At 36.9% G+C, this 22,250-nt stretch overlaps 1 protein-coding gene and 1 pseudogene across 1 annotated transcript; both read right to left on the bottom strand.

Moving 5' to 3' along the window:
* Nucleotides 1-1,444: 1,444 nt before the first annotated feature.
* LOC110207333 (olfactory receptor 2D2-like) lies at nucleotides 1,445-2,379 on the bottom strand (annotated as a pseudogene).
* An 11,943-nt stretch (nucleotides 2,380-14,322) lies between these two features.
* On the bottom strand, nucleotides 14,323-15,267 carry LOC110207331 (olfactory receptor 2D2-like). The gene has a single exon (XM_020984933.1). It carries the CDS (start codon nucleotides 15,265-15,267, stop codon nucleotides 14,323-14,325), a length of 945 nt encoding a protein of 314 aa, XP_020840592.1.
* Between the last annotated feature and the right edge of the window lie 6,983 nt (nucleotides 15,268-22,250).

A 22,250-nucleotide genomic window follows, 5' to 3' on the forward strand; every position in this document is an offset into this window, starting at 1 on the left:
AGCTGAGAAAAGTTGCCTCCCTCCCTTAGTAACATAATCACAGGACTGTAGCTTAGGACTAATCCATGTACTATCCAACATGATTGTGATGTTGGTTGGTTTTGCTAAAAAGCTTCCCTCCCATCCCACTCACTTTGTTACAAAGCATTGCCCAAATGACAGGAGAGAAGATACATTTAATCATAAATATAGGTCAGAGGTGTCAAATACACAGTCCACAGGCCATTTGTGGCCTGGAACTTCCCAAATGCCACTAGAATGAAATTAAAGTATAATTGGGAAATATATAATAAAATAAATACAAGTACAATAAAACATAGTTAATTGTTCCTGTATTGTTCAATTATGTCTGACTTTCATTACACCATTTGGGTTTTCTTCAAAAAGATGCTAGAGTGGGTTGCCATTTCCTTCTCCAGCTCATTTTCAAATGAGGAATTGAGGCAAATAGGGTTAAGAGACTTGCCCAGGGTCACACTGCTAGTAAGTGTCTGAGAGCAGATTTGAACTTATGAAGATGAGTCTTCCTGATTCCAGCCCCAGCATTCCATCCAATGTCCCAGTAAACTGCTTGAAGGGGTCTCTATGTGTTAATAGCCCCATTTTAATTTCACTTTGATATCACTGATGTAACTAGCATATGTGTGTGTGTGCGTGTATATGCATATATATACACATACAAACATATATGTCTACTCACATATATATAAACTAGCATACTTGTTTATATACATACACATACACATATGTACATATACACACATGCATATATGTATGTATATACACATCTATGTACACATATATAAATATATATCAATAAAATAACAAAAAATACTGTATATTCAGCAGAAAACACATTCCTACAAATCATCATTCCATGAAGAAATATAATGGCACTATAGCTTTACACATTCTGAACACTGCATTTCGTTATTTTTGTCTGTTTGTTTTGTGAGTGGATTGCCTCCCAAAGGTGATCTGTTGAATCTTTTCTTATTCTTAGGAATGCTTACTTCATATGTATCTCTGTCCCCAAAAGTCCAGTACAGGATATTCAATGGCTATTATAATGCCATACTAATCAGACTATTCTTTTCTTATTCTTAAGAATGCTTACTTCATATGTATCTCTGTCCCCAAAAGTCCAGTACAGGATATTCAATGGCTATTATAATGCCATACTAATTAGACTATTCCTTAAGTCTTCCAAACTAGCATGATTCCACCCAAGTCTCCAGAGGGGTAAATGTATCATCTCTACATTTCCCCCTTTACTTCAGACCTAAGGCAGGTATATAATATATAACCATACTATGTATGTATAACAATATAAATATGTATCACTGCCTCCTAATCCTGGTAGTTAGAGGGCAATTTTTCCAAGAGGTTAAAGACTAAGATTGGAAGAGTGAAATAATGTCATATTCAATGACAGGTGAGAGAATCAGGTTGTGCAGAATGGTGTCCTGTTGGCTGCATTCCAGAATGCCCTCTTCTCATCTTTGTTCCTCAAACGATATATGAGGGGATTAAGCATAGGGTTTATCACAGCATAGAACACAGATATCATCTTCCCTGGTTTCTGTGAAGACTTAGGTGTCATATAGTTGATGATTGCTGATCCATAAAAAAGGATGACCACAATGAGATGGGAGCCACAGGTGGAGAAGGCTTTCAGTCTCCTGGAGACTGTCTTCATCTTGACCACAGACACGATGATAAATATATGTGAGATCGGGATCAGGAGCATAGGTGTAACTATAATCGCTACACCCACGAGGAAAATGACCATCTCTGTTCTGCGAGTGTCTGCAGATGCCGCAAGCAGAAGGGCTGGGGCCTCACAGAAGTAATGAGAAATGTTATTGTTTCCTTGGTAAGGCAGGGTTAGTACAAATGTATTGTCCACCAAAGATACAACAAAGCCACTGGACCAGCACCCTAAGGCCATGAAAATACACAATCCCCACGTCATGATGAGGGGATAGTGCATGGAGTCACAGATTGCCAAGTACCAGTCATAAGACATCACCCCTAATAAGGCACACCCTGTACATCCAAAGAACAGGAGAGAAAAGGTTGTGCTGCACAGCCTGCAAAAGAAATTAATTTCTTGCTAGACAACGTGTGGATTAGGGTTTGGGGAGTAGTGGTAGTTGAGAAGCAGAGGTCAGAAAAAGATAAGTTACAGAGGAAAAAATACATAGGTGTATGGAGCTGTGAGTCAAGCAGAATCAGGGATGTGAGGAGCAGGTTTCCAAATATGGTGCCCAAGTAGACTGCCAGGAACAACACGAAGAGCAGCAGCTGAGTCTGAGGGTCATCAGAAAGTCCCAAGAGGAAGAATTCTGTCACCCAGGTCTGGTTGGTCTGATTCATGTTCACTTTGCTTCTTTATGAAGGAGTCAAGAGATATGGGTTGCTGAGATGTAGCCTAGAGAATCATAGAACCATAGTTCAAGAAGGACCTTAAAAGTTATCTAGTGTAACCTTCAGCTATCAATAGCTGCCTTGATGTGTGGTAATTTAACATATCCATTGAACACATATCACAAGGAACACATTCTATTTTGGAGACGGTAGTTTAAAAAAATGCTTCCCTAAATTGAGCTGAAATCTTCTACCCTATATTGTCAGTTCTGCTGACCCTCACAAATGTGTCCTGAAACACACCAAACTACACAAAATCACATAATCAAAAGAATGGGATTTAAGCTTTAGCTTGGAGTGGGGAATAGGGTTAGGGCTACAACACTTGAAACTTTCATTAGTTACAACAATAGCATAAAATAAGGTAACAATAGCATATACATGTTAAATTATCAAAATACTACAACGTATAATGACAGTTTTTGTTTTTGCAGACTCCTAAAAGGACTGTACCCTGGGCCATAGGTAGGAACATGGAAGCACTGGGGCAAAACGTGTGAGTGAGGGCCAGTACTTTACAATCCACTTGTCCTCCTGAACCAGAAGATATAAAACTAATATGGCACTTTACCTAGACAAGTTTGTTTGAAAAAGACCTGCAGTTTGCTAGCTGAAGTGTGTGCCAACATGGTTTTTGCAATCTATTTTGAAGTGATTCAATTTTCTGTGTACTTGATGAAATTGTGCATCAGCAAATGTGAAATTATCAAATTGCTCCCTAACATAATTCTTTGGATACCATAATTTCTGTGCATTGATCTCTATTACATCCTCTAGCGCAACACAAACTAAATCCAACTCCAGAGCTCCAGAGGTCAAGAACTGAGCCCAATAATCTATATCTAGTGTGGCTATCACATAGTTCAATATATTTTTAACTCATTTGATCATCAATGATAAGAAATTCAACTTAATACACTTTATTATTATGTTAGTTTTGTTCACCTATAGTCAATTCATTCATATTGAGCTTGTAACTAAACTCAATAATCAATCTTGAGTTCTTTCTCCCATGAGCTTTCTCACATTAATGCCAAGCTGAATCTTACTGATTCTGTACTTTCGTAGATTAAAAAAAAATCCCCAAAGTATAGGACTTTGTATTTAGCCTTGCTAATGTTCATCTTGTATCATCTTATTGTTTCTTCCCTAGAAGAATTCAGTGGCCTAGAGGGAAACCTCATGAACCAAAGCATGATTAGCTTTCTATTGTCATTTACAACAAGAGCAAACTTAGAGGAATAGAGGCATGGAGGGGATAGAACTGGCTAGACAATTACTCATATTTTCTTGGACAAAAATTTGTCCTCTGAGAGAGTAGGTTTTTTGTTTTTTGTTTTGGTTTTTTTTTTTTTTTTTTTTTTTTACTGAAAGAGTTAAAGTGCATACAGCTCCTCTTTGGGTCTGATAGAAAATATCAGAACATTTTGGGGAAGAGTAAGATGATCTTAAGAGAAGCTTCACGTATTGGAAGACATTCTCTTATAAAGAGAATCATCATGCACCCGAATTTGGCACCAAATTTTGACCTTAACAAAACTCTTGCCTCAACTAGTATGCATGGTCTAGCTCAAAATAGTAGTCGCATTATGAATTGAAAACCCTCATGAAAAATGGAAGTGTGTCAAAATGTGTGAAGTCTTCTGTTTGAGAGATGGTGACACCTCCTGTTTAAATTGCCTGTATAAGAGAAAGAATCCTATCTTGCACAGTGATGAGAGATTGTATAAAATTCCGGTTAAATAGAGACAATATGATGTAGAGGATAGAAAGCTGTCCTCAGTAGCAGAAAGACCAGAGTTCAAATCCTGATTCTAATGCATACTGACCCTGGGCAGAACATTTCACCTCAACACCCCCAGGCTGTTGTTGTCGTTGTTGTTGTTGTTGTGTTTGTCCTTGCAATTGACTTTGATTTGAGTGAGGAAGGGATGTGCAAGGTCACCAGTCTCACTTTCTCCTCTCAGGGAGTTCTCTAAGACTATGTTTCAGAGAAACTGCCAATCTGCATTGGAACCAGAATTTCCTTGCCAAGAGTTTCCTACACAGATAAATTTACATATTCAGTCCACAAACAAAAGAAAAAGATTGGGCAGATGGATGAAGTACTAATCACATTTTAGGGAATCCACCATACTAAGTAGAAGAGGTAGTTCCATTGGAAATTGAAAGGATAGCGCCATAAAATATGACTATGTGATGTTTTGTTCCCACTTAAAATTCTTTGCCTTGCTGACAAATTCATGTATGTGACCTATTATATATCATCTTTGTTATGTCACTTCTGGTCATTTTTAACAATAACATTTTATCCATCTGTCACCTCAGATTTTCTATAGCAAAAATTGACATATATGGAAAAATCTGCCCTGTTGTCCATTCCCATCCAGTCTGGGAGCTAAGAATGATTTTTACCTTTTTAAATAAAATTCATAATTTCAAATTGTTTCACATTTTAAATTATATTAAAAATTTTAATTATCAAACTACCTTCATTGAAATATTGGAGGAAACATACATGAGCATCAACTAAAAGCTCTATTTTCAGGTGTCTGGGTTACAGAGAACATAGGACAACCCTTTTACCTATTACTTTTTGTATTGGTCTCTATTGCCATGAAAAAATGCCATATTCCTCTTCCTTGTGGCCAGTATTCAAATACTTGACAATAGCTATCCTGTTCTTCCCAATTCCAAGTCTTCTCTGCTCTCTAAGTTTTCAAAGAACCTTCAATTTGTTCTCATATGAAAGGCTACAACCCTCCCCATCCCCACCAACTTGGCTGCCATCTTCTGAGCATACTCCTGCTAGTAGTCAATGTTATTCCTCAAAAGTGGACCTATGGGGCAGCTAGTTGGCACAGTGGATAGAGCACCAGCCCTGAAGTCAGGAGGACCTGAGTTCAAATCTAACCTCAGACCAAACACTTGACACTTACTAGCTGTGTGACCCTGGGCAAGTCACTTAACCCCAATTTCCTAAGTAAAAGTGGATCTAGAACTGTGCAAAATGCTCATGAATTGATCACACCAAAGAATGGACCTGCAGGAATATAACCTCTCTTCCTTTGTCCACTACTGCACAATATTTACCAAGCAGGAATAGTTACCCTCCAGAATTCCTTGTGTTATTCTTAAGAATATCATGAGAAACTTTTCTAACTCCCTGGATGAAAATTGCTACATTCAATGGCATTCCTAGAATCTAGCCATCTAGCAACACTGTCAGAAATAGAAATAATAGTCAACCTGTCACGACTTCTTCCTGATGAAGTTCTGTTAGTTCTTAGTTGTCATTATTTACCTTTCTAAGTGCTTGTAACAATCAAGTTGATAATATCTGAGAACACTTGTTATCAGTAAAGTTCAAATGGATTCCTATTGATGGGGAAGAGGCGTCAGGACAGGAGAATATTGGAGTAGCTCATTCCCTATAATTTGACCTCTTTTGTATCCTACTTTTTAGAAGACATAAATAATCAGAAGTCTTTAAAGGGAATTCTCAGGATTCTCACCATAGTGAGTTTTGAGTTCCTTGACAAGGATAAGTTGATAGGTACTAAATTGAGGATCTGTGGGTGTGGAAGGCTAAGGTTATGAGAGACAGGTGATGTGAGAGAAATAGCATCTCCTTGAGGCTACAGATTGTGATTCTATAATTACCGAGCTGGAAGATTACCAGTAGACAGGAACCAGTTTGATGAGGTATATTACTTCAAGTCATTGGGTTCCAGAAAAGTGATGAGGTCCTCTTCTGCATCCTATAACAGGAGATACTAGAACTATCTTATTCTTCATTTTCCCCTAGGGATATGGGTTTTAAGGGAGATATTTGCTGGATGCCTTTTGAATCTCTTCTCAGAGCCAGACTTATTTCTGAAAACAAAATGGATCAATGGTCTTCATATCTCTGATCTTGTCCATCACAGCATCATCAGAGCTATGGAGTTGATTAATATAGCCCCAGAGAGAAGTACATGAGTTCTGAGATCAGTTGTTTTCATTGGTATCCATTCCCAAAGTCTCTCTCTCTCTCTCCTCTCCAATTTGTCCTTCACATTGCTATCAAAGTCATATTCCTAGACGACCAGTCTGACCATATCTTCTGCTCAATAAATTTCAGTAGCTCCCTCAAATAGACATCCTTATATTTCTCATTTAAAATCCTTCACAACCAATTCCCACCTATATTCCCAGGCTTGTTATGTATTACCCTCCAACAGGAAATCTCTGAGTAATCAGATTGTAGTTCTTGCTGTTCGTCACACATGATACTCATCTCCCAGCTTCCATCTTTTCACAGAATATCTTCCATGCCAAGATTGCACTCTCTACTCTTCTGCTTCTCTAACAATCCTCAGACTCCCTCAAAACTTAGCTTAAATGCCACCTTTTACATGAAATTTACCTGAGATAATTTTGGGGGCCCTGAAGAGGACAGCGTTAGAGATCCATGCCACCACCCAAACCCACAGGTGCACACTTAAACTTGCTGACATCCACCATAGTTGAATGGCCCAAGGATTAAACGCATAACCTCTTCCTTAAACCCTCAATTTCTGTAAATCCATGTTGATGTTATGTTTCTAACTCCAGTATGAGGTATGTTTGTTGTTTCCTGAGTGATCCTAGGGGATTGACTCCCTCCGGAATCAGGATTTGCCTATCTCTAGTCATATACTAGGAAATGATAATTCCATTTCAGACTAGCTATCATCACAAAATGAAAAGATGAAATGGATCCCTCAGTATCTTCCCCACAACTCATGAAAGTGTGTACTTGTACAATGTTCAAAAACCCCACCTCAAGGGAAAGTTAGGTTACAGCAGATAGAGCACCTACCCTAAAGTCAGCAGGACCTGAGTTCAAATCCAGCCTCAGACCAAATACTTGACACTTACTAGCTGTGTGACCCTGGGCAAGTCACTTAACCCCAATTGCCTTAAAATAAAAACTAAATATATAAATAAATAAAAAGTAAAGTTAAACACAGGAGCTGTTTAAAGCCACTTAAGTGGTTTTATCAGGAACTCATTAACCAATTAAATTTTGGGGCAGTTAGATGGCACAGTGGATAGAGCACAAGCCCTGGATTCAGGAGGACCTGAGTTCAAATCCAGCATCAGACCAAATACTTGACACTTACTAGTTGTGTGACCCTGGACAAGTCACTTAACTCCATTGCCTAGCCTAAAAAAAAAAACCTGCATTAGAGAAAAACATTCTGTCATACAAGCCATTACTCCAACCTTACTCCATGCCATTTCCTGAGGACCTAGTGCTGATGATGGAAGAAAGAGATCCAACAGGGAAGTCTCCTATGTGGAGTTATTTCCAAAGGAAAACATTGGCAAATCAGATATGGTTGACAAAGGCAACATAGAGACAAAGACATAGAAATTCTAAATCCAAATCTACTCAAAAAATCCTGCATCTAAGCATGCATCTTTAAGTAACCCCTTAGGATTTCCCCCTTCTCTATCTACAACCTCACATTCTTACCTGAAAGACACAAAACACTAGGAAAGGATCTCATAGTCAGAAAGATACTCCAAATATGGAACATAGAATAGCTGTATGAAAAATAGCTGCTAGATTGGGGAGATGGAAACTTCAGGTAACAAATACTAAAGCATTGAGTTCTCATCCAATCTTTATTCCTTGACAGGAACAGAGTTTGAAGGAGAAGGGGAAGAGTGATCAAGTGGATTGAATCCTTGCTTCCCCCAAATAAGTCTTCTTGGTGGTTCTGAGGAATTGCTTTTTAAACAACGACTGTTTCTATAAGGACAAACCTAATTACATGGTCAGTAGTGTAGGGATGGTCTCTGGAGCATATGCTCCAGAGGATAGACCAGGAAGTGAATGTTTCTCTTCAATGCAGTTCTCTCTCAGGTGGAAAAAAGAAATATCATTTATTCCAAGTAATTAAAATGTAAATCTTCAGCTCCAAACCTTCAATCTAGTCTTTTCTCCCATTCCAACATTCTCTTCAGCAATACTGGTAGTTGTATCAATGTGTGATTGAGTGTCCAGATGAGGAGCCTATTCATTTTTTGGCATGTTGTAAGAAATGTGATTATTAGCTTACAGGAAGGACATGTGAGATCCTTATCCTTTATTTCTGGGTTTGTTTTACCAAGAAATAAATGTCAGTTCAATGCCCAGCAGCATATTAACTAATGGAATGTGATGACCTGGGTGCCTGGTTATATTAGGATATTTTGAATCATAAGTTAGAAATGGAGTAGCTTAGACTTGGAGACACACAGGTCATCTAGTTCAAATGAAAATATAAATCCTGTCTACATGTCTTATAAACTAGTCTGCTCCCCTTTCCCTTCACCTAGTATTTCATATTCTGCCTTCATACTTTTGCACAGACTCTCCTCCATGCTTAAAATGATTCCTCATCACATTTTGGAATCACTAGTTCCCTTCCAGACTCAACTAAAGTGCGACCTCCATCAGGAGATCTTCCTGAGCATCCCTATTTGTTAGAAATCCCCATATTAATATGTGTTTTTGCCGTATATCCCTTAAGTACTTTTCTGTAAAATCTGAGAAGTTATATCCTCCTAGTATAATATCAGCTCCTCAAGGACAGGCTGCTCACATTTGTGTTCCTATCTCCAACTCCTGCTTTGAATATTCTACTTACTTTATCCATGCTTACTGATTGACTGATTGACTCGTAAGTGGTGATCCAGACTATGCTTGAAGACCTTCAATGCTGGAAAATTCATCACATCATGTAACAACTCAGTTGATCATTGAACAACTGTAATTATTAGATTTTGTTCTTATATTGAGCTGAAGTTGGCTTCCATGTAACTTTTACTTTATCAAAAGCTTCTTCTGCATCTATTGATATGATCATCTTTATTATTGATACAATCAATTATGTTAATAGTTTTCCTTATGTTAAACCATCCCTATATTCGTGGTGTAAATTCCACTTGATCATAATGTACAATCTTTGTAACACATTGTTGTAACCTTTCAGCTAGTATTTTATTTAGGCTTTTTGCATCCATATTCATTAATGAAATTGATCTATAATTTTCTTTCTCTGTTTTTACTTTTCCTGATTTAGGTATCAGCACTATATTTGCTCCAGAAAAAGAGTTTGGTAGAAGTCCTTCTTTGCTTCTTATTCAAGACAATTTATTTAATATTGGAATTAGTTGGTCTTTAAAGGTTTGATAGAATTCACTTGTAAATTCATCTGGTCCTGGTGCTCTTTTTCTTGGGAAGCTCATTAATGACCTATTCAATTTTTTATTCTAAAATAAGTCTATTTAGATATTTATTTCCTCTTCTGCTAATCCTGGTTATAACTGTGTTGTTCAGTTTCATTGCTAAAGTCCCGAAGGTGATGAAGTTGCAAAAGGTTAATGACAGTGACGTGAACTAGCTGCTGAGAGTTGAATGCTTTTTGGAATAGCAGTCTCTTAAACTATTCCTCCAATTTCTCCTGAAGAGGGCTCAGCTTCTCTAAACTCTTGCTCAGGTACACGTGACCATGGAATTTAATAAAGGCTTTGATGAAGTCAGAAACACCGCACCTAGTTTTCACCTCATCCCGGCTTTCCAGTGCTTTAGAAACTGCTTTATGAAGATTAGTGGAGACAGTTGGGAAAGTCAACTTCACAGCGATGCTTCCGCAGTAATAGAAAATTGTGGTCAGATGGTCTCCTTTGGAAGAAGCTAAAATAGGCAACTGATTGTAAGGCTGACCATTGGAGGGGACAAGCTGAGCTGCAAGCCTACAGTAGGACTCTGCCTGGCTGGTCTGGTTTCCATAACGAGCGATGCCTCCAAGGTGGAGGAGGCAGTGCTAGCAGATATATGAGCAGGAACTACACTGTGGCTTCTCTATGGCGCTGGTATGCGTCTGATTATTGCTGATAATTCTCAATTGGGAAGACTTCACAGGGCAAGGTAAATCTACATTAAGCACTGTGCACAGCTCTTGTAACAATATTTTTCCACTTCACTTCAATTGTTAAACTTATTGTTATTTAATTAGGGAAAAAAACTCCTTATAATTGCTTTAATTTCATTTTTGGTAGTATAGTTACACTTATCATTTTTTGACATTGAGTGATTTGGTTTTCTCCTCTTTTTTATCCAGGGGTCCTAGTTCTGCATTCTGGCATAGTGATCACTAGAGCAGAGTGAACAGGACTTAACTTTGCTCCAGAATAGCAACACTACAGTGCTACATGCTTCTTTTGAGCATTTTACCTCACAATCCCTCAGGCCCACACCCCTCAACAATTCTCCCTAAGCTGCTACCCACAGGGTCTTTTCCATCTTATACCCCATTCCCAGAAGATATCTTCCTCCATAAGAAAAACTGAACAACAAATAAATCAAGGAGGGGAAAATAATCTCAGATAAGCTGGATATGATAGATATCTGGAGGGAACTGAATGAGAATCAAAAGGAATATAACTTTTTCTCCCCTATACATGGTACCTTTACAAAAGTTGACCATATATTAGGGCACAAAAAATTTATAATTAAATCCAGAAAAGCAGAAATATTGAATGGATCCCTTTTATATCATAATGCAAAATAACATATTAAATAAGAGACCATGGAAAGACAGATTAAAAATTAATTGGAGGGGGCAGCTAGGTGGTGCAATGGATAGAGCACTGGCCCTGGATTCAGGAGGACCTGAGTTCAAATCTGACGTCAGACACATAACACTAAATAGCTGTGTGGCCCTGGGCAAGTCACTTAACTCCATTGTCTAGCCAAAAAAAAATTAATTGGAGGCTAAAATAATCTAATCTTAAAAGATGAATTGGTCAAAGAATAAGTCTTAAAAACAATAAATAATTTTATTGAGGAGAATAATAATAATGAGACAATATACCAAAACCTATGGGTTGCAATAAAAGCAATAATTAGAGAAAAATTTGTATTTCTAAATGCTCATATATAAAATTGAGAAAGAGCCGATTGATGATTTGGGTAAGCAATTAAAGAAACTAGGAAAAAAAAGTTTAAAATCCTCAATTAAACATCAAGTTGGAAATCCTTAAAATTAAAGAGGAGATTAATAAAAATGAACATAAGAAACCCATTAAATTAAAAAATGAGGAGTTTGTTTTATGAGAAAAAAACAATAAAATAGATAAACTATTGGTTAACATGATGAGAGAGAGAGAAGAAAAACAAATCAATAGTATCAAAAAAAGAAAAAGATTAATATACCACTAATGAAAATGAAATCAATGCAATTATTAGTAGTTATTTTGCCCATTATATGCCAACAAATTTGACAGTTTAGGTTATATAGAAAAATATTTACAAAAATATGGGTTGGACCAGATGAGTGTTGAGTTATCATAAAATATAAAACTTGGGGATTTCTGAAGGGGAGTAACTTGATTTCTTTCTAGATTCACAGAAGAGGAAATAAAATATTTAAATAAACCTATTTTTAAAATGAAATTGAACAGGCAATAAATGGGCTTCTTAAGGAAAAAGTGTCAAGGCTAGTTGGATTTAAAACTGAATTCTACCAAACACTTAAAGATCAACTAATTCCAATATTAAATAAATTATTTGGAATAATAGGCAAAGGATGAGTCCTACCAAGCCCTTCTTATGAAACAAATACAATGCTGATACACAAATCAGGAAGACCAAAATCAGAAAAAGAAAATAATAGACCAATTTCGCTAATGAATATGGATGCAAAAATCGTTAATAAAATACTAGCTTGCAGATTACAGTAATATATCACAAAGTATACATTGTGACCAAGTATGATTTATAACAAAGATTTAGGGATGGTTTAACACAAGGGGAAATATTAACACAATTATATCAGTAACAAAAGTAGCAAAATCATATGATTATAGCAATAGATACAAAAATAACTTTTGAAAAAATATAACTCATTCCAATTAAAAACATTCAAAAGCATAGGCATAAACAGATTTTTCCTTAAAATGATAAGAAAAATCTACTTAAAATCATCAGCAAGCATTATTTGTAATGCAGATAAACTAGTAGCCTTCTCAACATTATTCAATATTGCATTAGAAATGCTAACAATAGCAATAAAAGAAGAAAAAGAAATTGAAGCAATCAAAATGGGCAATGAGGTAATAAAATTATCTCTTTTTGCAGATGATATGATGATATACTTGAAAAATCCTAGACATTCAATTAAAAAGCTAGTTGAAATAATAATTTTAACAAAGTAGCAGGATATAAAGTATACCCACAAAAATCATCAGCATTTCTATATATTAAAAACAAAATCCTACAAGAAGAGACAGTAAAAAATACCCCATTTAGAGTAATGAAAGACAGCATAAAATGCCTGGAATTATATTCATCAAGACAAAACCAGGAACCATGTGAACATAATTATGAAACACGTTTTATACAAATAAAGTTAGCTTTAAATAATCGGAGAAATATTAATTGTGAAGGGGTGGGCATAACCAATAAATTAAAAAAGACAATTCTTTCTAATGAAATCTACTTGCTCAATGGCATACCAACTAAATTACCAAAAAAATATTTATTAAGCTAGAAAAAATAATAACAAAATTCATTTAGAAGAACAAAAGTTCAAGAATATCAAAGGAACTAATGAAAAAATGTAAAGGAAGGAGGTTTAGCGCTAGCAGAGCTTAAACTACATTATAAGATGGTAATAATCAAAACTATCTGGTACTGGCTAAAATCACATGAAATATTACCTCAAATTATTAATAAAGAGATGAATATAAATTGTTTAAAATTGATAAATTCAATGCTATTATAATAGCACCAGATAAGAGTTGAGAAAATTTGTTTTCCTCCCTTAGTAGCACAAGCACAGCACTTACACTTTAGGAATTCTCCATGTACTATCCAACAAGGTTGTAACATTGATCAGTTTTCCTAAACAACTCCTCCCCAATTCCCCTGCCACTTTTTTAAAAGGGGTTGCCAAATTGGTCAGGGAGAACAGACTTATAACCAGAAATGGAGGTCAGAGGTGTAAAACACACAATCCATAGGGGTTTGTGCCCCCCAAAAAAACACTCCAGAATGCATCTAAAGTTAGGTTAAACAATAATTGAGAAATATTTAATAAAATAAATGAAAATGTAATAAAACCTGTTTAATAGTACATTTTAAAACTAAGTCAATAAGCTTCCTATAGGAATGCTTATGTATTGAATTAATGGTCCCCATTTCAATTTTAGTTTGACAGCATTGATGTAGGTAATTTATAGATATGATAGATAGATAGATAGATAGATAGACAGATAGATATAGATATAGGTAGATATATAGATATAGATAAAGATACAAAATGACAAAAAAGAAACTGTATCCAATAGAAAATACAGTCATACAAATACAGTCTTTTCATTAGGAAATATAATGGTACTACTTTACATATTTTGAACACTGTATTTCTATTAATAGTAATCAATTAGAAGCTAGTTTTTGTTTGGTTTTTATGTGAGTGGATCTTCTTATCAGCCTCTCAAAGACTCGACTACCTCTGCTTATTCTTAAGAATACTTACTTCATATTTGTCTCTGTCCCCTAAAGTCCAATGCAGAATATTTAATGGTTACGATATTGCCATGCTGATTAGACTATTCCTTATGTCCTCCAAATTAGCATCATTCCACACAAGTCTCCAGAGAGGTAAATGTATCATCTCTACTTCTCTCTCTCTTCACCTCACACACATGCTAGGTGTACAATATGTAACAACCTCATGTATGATTGCATAGCAATATAAACATGTGTTTCTGTCTCTTTATTCTAGTCGTAAGAAGCCAGTTTTTCCAGAAGGTTAAAAAGATTGAGATGAGAAGAGATGGATAATGTCAAATTCAATGACAGGTGAGAGATCAGGTTCTGCAGAATGGTGTCCTGTTGGCTGCATTCCTGAATGCTCTCTTCACATCTTGGTTCCTCAGGCTATATATGAGGGGGTTGAGCATAGGGTTCACGACTGCATAGAACACAGATATCATCTTCCCTAGTTCCTGTGAAGACTTAGGCGTCATATAGTTGATGATTGCTCCTCCATAAAAAAGGATGACCACAGTGAGATGGGAGCCACAGGTGGAGAAAGCCTTGAGTCTCCCTGAGGCCATCTTCATTTTGATGATAGAAATTATGATACACACATATGATACCAGGATCAGGGACATAGGTGTAACTATAATCACTACACCCATGAAGAAAATGATCAACTCTGTTTTGTGAGTGTCTGCAGAAGCCAAAACCAGAATGGCTGGGGACTCACAGAAGAAATGAGCAATCTGATTGTCTCCCTGGTAAGGGAGGCTAAGTATGAACGTACTGTCCACCAAGGATGCAACAAGCCCACTGGACCAGCACCCTATGGCCAAAAGGCCACACACCCTCCATGTCATGATGAGGGGATAGTGCATGGGGTCACAAATTGCCAAGTACCGGTCATAGGACATGACACCTAATAAAGCACACTGTGTAGATCCAAAGAACAGGAAGAGAAGAACTTGAGCTGCACAGCCTGTGAAAGAAATTAATTTTGTTCCAGATAACATGTGGATTAGGGCTTGGGGAACAGTGGTGGTTGAGAAGCAGAGGTCAGACAGAGATAAATTACACAGGAAGAAATACATGGGTGTATGGAGCTGTGAGTCAGACACAACCAAGGATGTGAGGAGCAGGTTTCCAAGTATGGTGCTCAAGTAGACTGCCAGGAACAACACAAAGAGCAGCAGCTGAGTCTGAGGGTCATCAGAGAGACCTAAAAGGAAGAATTCTGTCACCCAGGTCTCGTTGGTCTGCTTGCTCTGGTTCATGTTCACTTTGCTGCTTTATAAAGGAATCAAGAGATATTGGATGTTGAGATGTGGCCTAGAGAATCATAGAACCTTAGTTTGGGAAGTATGTTAAAAGCTATCTAGTGCAACCTTAAATGATTAATAGCCGCTTTGATGTGTGGTCATTTAATATAGCCATTGAAAGTCATGCGCTGAGCTATCTCCAGTCGTCCTGGTGAGCATCTGACCACTGGACCCCGATGGTTGTGTAGGAAAAAGAGGCTGGTGACTGTGCACAGCGCTCACTCACTCAAAACAAAGTCAATTGTAAGTCATATCATCATCTCCCTGATATCATGGTCCTCTTTGAGAATGAAAGACACAACAACCTGAAAGTAATGTCCTATATCACAAGAAATTCCTTCTATGTTGGACAGCACTGTTAAAAAATGCTTCCTCAAATTGAGCTGAAATCTTCCACCCTTTATTACCAGTTCTGTTAATGCTGACAAATGTGTTCTAAATAACACCAAACTGTGCAAAATCATACAATTAAAAGCATAGAACTTATGGGGCAAATAGGTTTAGGGCCACAAAACTCAAAAATTTCAACAATGACATAAAAAGATGTGAAACGAATAAACATGATAGCATAGTTTTATAGAAATTTAATGCTTAAAATACATAAGTGCTGCAATAAATATTGCTGGCATTTGTGTCCGCAGCTGCTGCTTGGCTTATGCCCTGGGTCCAACAGGTTTGCAAATTTGAATTCAGAGGCAAAGGGCCATGGGAAGAAAGGTAGAAGAGTTGGGGTAAAGTGTGTAGGTGATGGCAAGCCCTTTTCCATCCATAGCTCTTCCTACACCAGAAGACATACAATTAATGTGACACTTTAACTAGAAGTATGCTTGAAAAAGACCTGGAGTTTACTTGCTGAAATAAGTGTCAGAAGGGTTATACTGTCCAAGTTATTGTGAAGTGGTTCAGTTTTCTCTGTTCTTTAACGAAATTTACATAAATAAATGCAAAATTATCAAATTGTTCCCAAATATAGTAATTATTTTGGAATAAAATCACGTTTTGCAAACAAGTGCCTTAGTACAAAAGACTGTACTGTAATTTCCATGCATGGATCTCTATAATATCCTCTAATGCAGCACAAACTAAATCTAACCCCTCAGACAAGGGTTAAAGAACTGAACCCAAGACTCCATATGTAGTCTGGCTATCACACAGTTCAATATATCTTTTAATTAATTTGATCATCAATAAAACTATATTTAACATAGTCTAAAATTATATTAGTTTTAATTACCTACAATGGTGTACATTTATATTAAGCTGATGACTTAACTCAATAACTAGTCGAGTTCTTTCTCCCATGAACTTTCTCCCATTAATGCCAAGTTGAATCTTACCAAGTCTGTATTTTTGCAGATCATTCAAAAATAAAGTGAAGGACTTCATACTTAGCCTCACTAACATTCATCTTGTATCACCTTATTGTCTCTTCCCCATACAAGTACAGTGGCCTATGGAAAAACAATATGAATCAAGATATTATTAGCTTTCCACTCCTCATTTACTGAAAGACAAGAGAAAACTAAAAGGAATGGAGTTGGCCTGGAGGGAAAAGCAATGGCTAGATAATTATTCCTTTTTCTTGGACAATATTTGGCCTTTGGCTGATAGGAGTTTTTACTGGAAGAGTTAAATTGCATAAAGCTCCTCCATGGAGGAGAAAACATAGAAAACATCAGGACCCTGAGAGTATAGGAAGATGTGCTTAAGACCTTGTCTTACAAGGATAATCATCCACCAGAATTTGGACATCACGATGGGGCTTTCGGGATACCCAGTAAGACTATTATCTTAACTGGTATCAGTGGTCCAGCTCAATGTATTAGGAGCAGCAGGAATTTTAAACCCTCGTGAAAAATAGAGTGTCAAATTGTATGAAGACCTCTGTTTGGAGACAGTGGCACCTCCTGTTCAAATTGCCTACATAAGAGAAAGAATCCTATCTTACACAGTAGTGAGAGAGTTTATATAAAATTCCTATTAAGGAGAGACAGGATGGTATAGAAGATAGAGAGCTGTCTCCAGCATCAGGAAGACCAGAGTCCAAATCCTGACTCTAACGCATGCTGACTCTATGGGCAGCATTACACCTCAGCATTCCAGATGGTTCTCTGAGACTTTTAGAAACAGTGCCAATCTGCCTTGGAAGAAGAAGTTCTTTGCCAGGAGTTCCCTACACTGATTAAATCATAGGTTCTGTCCATAAATAAAAAGAAAAAGATAGGTCAATGGACAAAGCACAGCTCATATTTCAGGGAACACAGAATACCAAATAGAAGAGTTCCACTGGAAACTGGAAAGATAGCTCCATTAAATACACTGCCCTTATATAAGGGCCTGTTCCCATTTAAAATTTTTAGCCTCACTGGCCAATTTATGTATGTGACCATACTCTTTGTCATCCTGCTATGTGGTATGTCTAAATTTTTATAGCAATAGCCTTTTATCTCTCTGTCACCTATTCTCTTACCCGGCATTCCTCATTCATATGTGGTCCCACAGAAAGGTTTTTGGTCTAATTATTTCCATTACATTTTTCTTCACTCTAAGTTTCTCTCCTTTGTCTTTGACTTGGTGTTACATAAGACACAATATTCTATATATTTCATAAGGAGATCATGAAATGATGGATACGAAAATACTTTTCAATTTCTAAGATGTTACGTGAAGGAAAATGCAAGCATTGCCTGAAGTAAAAAACACCTGGCTGACAAATACTTCATACAAACAAATGTCTGGATGCTGTTTTTCTCCTCTTTCCCTCCAACCACCATGATATCCTTCCTGTAACTCGCTCAAAACAGCAAACAAAATGTCTTGGGCTGAGAGCACAGCCTGATGGTCAGTACAGGGAATCATATCTCTTCCCAAGACTGCCTTTGAACTCTAGGAAATTCCACAGTTACAAATTTCCTTCTGAAATTCACTATCACATGTCAGGTACTTGCAAGGAAGCCTTGCTTACAAATATAATGAGCACAAGTTTTTGTGAAGTCCTTTCCCCTTTCCTGTCTGATCAAACACTTTTCCAGTTATCTAATGGTTCTCTCTCTCTCCCTCTCTCTCTCTCTCTCTCTCTCTCTCTCTCTCTCTCTCTCTCTCTCTCTCTTTCTCTCCCTCTCTCTCTCTCTCTCTCTCTCTCTCTCTCTCTCTCTCTCTCTCTCTCCCTCTCTCTCCTCTCTCTCCCTCTCTCTCTCTCTCTCTCTCTCTCTCTTTCTCTCCCTCTCTCTCTCTCTCTCTCTCCTCTCCTCTCTCCCTCTCTCCTCTCTCTCTCTCTCTCTCTCTCTCTCTCTCTCTCTCTCTCTCTCTCTCTCTCTCTCTCTCTCTCCTCTCTCTCTCTCTCTCTCTCTCTCTCTCTCTCTCTCTCTCTCTCTCTCTCTGTCTCTCTGTTTCTTTCTCTCTCTCCTGTTTCCTCCTCCTCCACTTCCCTCTCCTCCTGCTCCTTTTTTCTTTTCCTCTCCATTTTCTCTTCACTTTCTTTTTCCCCGTCTTCCTGTCTTCTTTCTTTCTCTTTATCTTCCTCTCTACACCAATCTCTCATTTCAAATACTATCTCTGATCCAAAACTAATCTCCAAGAGAGGAATAGAGGGAATGAGGAATAGAGGGGTTTTTGTGATATCCAGATAAAGGAAAACCATGACATTTTGAAACAAAATTAGAAAGAAAGAGAAATGAATGTCATCAAGATCTAAATCACTTGAAAGTTCCAAGAAATTACTTTCAAAATTTCCAAAAACATTATGTATGTGTGTGTATTTCCTCATTCTACTCTAATTCAATCAGCGTTTTCTCTAGCACTAATAGAAATAATAGAAATAGAACAGAATAATAGAAACTAATAGAAAGGATAATTATTGTCTGATTTTAACATGCACAGATTTATTATTTGTAACAATGATTCTACTATCTCTCATTATACATTGTACACATATTGAAAAAACTTTTGTGAGTACCTAGGTATAGCATTATTATATTATTTTTGGTACTAAGTATAATAATAATAAATTTTATAATAATAATAGATTATGGTGCAGCTAGGTGGGGCAGTGAATAGAGCACTGGCCCTGGAGTCAGGAGGACCTGAGTTCAAATCCGGCCTCAGACCAAACAACTTGACACTTACTAGCTGTGTGACCCTGGACAAGTCACTTAACCCCAATTGCCTAAAAAAAAATAATAAAAAATAATAGATTACATTTGGCACTAAGTAACAAGTTGAATATTACTTTTATTGGGCAGTGACCTCTGAATCACACATGACTAAATTTTTAATGAAATTATGTAATACTTTTTTATTTATACAACTGCATATAATATGTTATAGAATTATATGTCATATAATATATAATATTATATAATATAAAAATTATATATAATTTACATATAAATTATTTAATATTTGTAAATGGGAATCTACTTGAATAGCTGGTGTCACCAAGTTTTAGACACCGTTAATGAAATTGATGGATACACCACTTGAAATGGAGTAGGGAGAAGGTCTCTAGGAAGAAATCATGAAGAGTGAAATGAATTAATGATATGGATGGAGTTGGGACTGTCAAGACCATATATAACTGCTTAAAGAGAAGAGATCTTCTATGGACTTTGGCACACTAATAGTGACAGAAAATTCTGCTATTCGTAACCAGGTACAACCCAGAGCTCAATTTGGAAATATTCTATTAAACGTAGATATTATTCATGAGTATTTGGAAGTAACACATGACCTTTATTCATAAATATTCTACTTTTCAAAATAATTTAATCAAATTGGACCCTAATTATTAAAGCATAATGAGGTTCAACTATTTAAACTTCTTGTCACATTATAAAAAGATAAATGGGATGGGGCATTTATAGGAAACATGTCAAGAAGTTATAAGTCCAGAGTTTCCATTCTGATTCTTCCTTAGAATTATTCCTTCCATAGCTCAGCTTTTACAATCTTCTCTCCCCATTTATTCATATAACCAACTTGACCATACCATATTTAAATTCAAAGATCCATAGGATTCAAAATGATGCATCAAGGAGAAAGTAAGCCCCCAACTTGTCCCGTCTCTTTGCAGAGATGTGAAGAAACATTATGTAGAGTAAATACCTGGCATTAAAGGATCTCAGAATGGGGTGGAACCTCAAGGCTCATCTAAGTCCAATTCATAATTAAATAGAAATACTCTCTGCAACCTCTCCAAAAAGGGCTTAGTGACATCCAGTGACGTGTCAATCCCTCCTCTTTCAGGTAGTTCATTTTACATTTGGACATCTCTAAATGGTAGAGAGTTTTCCTGTTATCATTAACAGAAATCCCTTTCTCTGCAACTTTCACTCCTTACTTTTAGATCTGGTTTCTGGAGTGAAGGAAAAAATTTCTAATCCCAGTTCCACATTAAAAATCCTAGTTCCTCTCCCACATTCAAATCCTTAACAACAGCAATCATGTCCAATTGGATTTGAAGACTTCTCTGCATTTAAAGTACCACCAAACTCTTAAAGCAATCCATACATGGCACAGCTACAAGCCTTCCAGTCTCTGCATCCTGGCTGCCATCCTCTGGGCATGCTTTAGCTCATTATGTCCCTAAATTGTGATACCTAAAACTGTACACATTTACATGAAGTGATCAGACCAAAGAATAGTCCTACAGGAAATTATTCTCTCTTGCTCCACTGCTGCCTACCCTCTACCTACCAAAAAGAGTGACTCTCCAGAAATCTTTGTTGATAATGACAAAAATATCATAAAGAACTTTACAAATTCATGGATGAAAATTAGCATATCTCTGGCATTTCCCAAATCTGCCAGTCTAATGACCCTATCAGAAATAGAAATCCAGTGAACCTGTCCTTATTTGTTATTGATGAAAGTCTATTAGTTTTTGCTTGTCATTGCTAATCTTTTAAGTGCTTACAACCCACCATGCTAATAATATCTGAAAGCACTTGTTATTGGTAGAATTCCAAGAAATATTTGTCGATAGAGAAGTTTCTTCAGGAAAATCAACTGTTAGAGTAGCCCTTTCCCTATGATTTGGCCCATATTTATTCCCAACTCTTTTGAGGACATAAATAATTCAAAGCCCTCAAAGGAGATTCTCAGGATTCATCATGAAAGGTTTTGAGTTCCTCAACAGGGAAAAGCTTATGAGTTTCAAATGAAAACATCGAGGTTTCGAAGGAGTAGAGGACCATGGTTCTGACTAGTGGATAATGGTGAGAGAATTGGCATTTCACTGAAGTAACAGGTTCTGCTCTGATGCACTTTTCTGGGAGATCACCAGTAGATATTAACCAGCCTGGTAAGGTATGCTAGTTTGGGTGTTTGGGTTCCAGAATAGTGACAGGATTCTTTTCTGGTTTCCGTAAGTTAACATGAGACAACACAATTTTGTTGTTTTCTATCATTCTCTAAGTATATGGGTGCTAGGAAGATGCTAACCCAGGTGTCCTTGAGCCTCTTCTCAGATACAAGCTTGTTCCTACAAACACGTTATCTCAAGGGTCCAATGTGTCTCTCACCTTGTCCATTATTCATATCAGTAGAGCTGTAGAGCTGATAGATATGATCCCAGAGAGAGACACAAGAGTTTAGAAATCAGTGTTGGGTTTAGTCGGTTTTCTTGAACCATCTCTGTACTTTCTAATTTGTTTTTCATATTACTGTCAAATCGATACTCCTTGAGCATGAGACTGACCAGGGTATCTACTCAATAAATTCCAGTGGCTCCCTCAAATGGGCATTGCTATGTTTCTCATTCACACCCAGTTATGACCTCTCAGAGACATACATTGCTCTCCAACTTGAAATTTATGGTCAAGCAAAACTGTTTTTTCCTGGAGGGTGGAGCCAAGATGGCAGAGTGAAAGCAGTGACTTGCTTGAGCTGTCCCCCAAATCCCTCCAAATACTCATAAAAATGGCTCTAAACAAATTCTG

Source organism: Phascolarctos cinereus, unplaced genomic scaffold (genome assembly GCF_003287225.1).
Source record: "Phascolarctos cinereus isolate Bilbo 61053 unplaced genomic scaffold, phaCin_HiC Scaffold_2;HRSCAF=192, whole genome shotgun sequence".
Lineage (NCBI taxonomy): Eukaryota > Metazoa > Chordata > Mammalia > Diprotodontia > Phascolarctidae > Phascolarctos > Phascolarctos cinereus.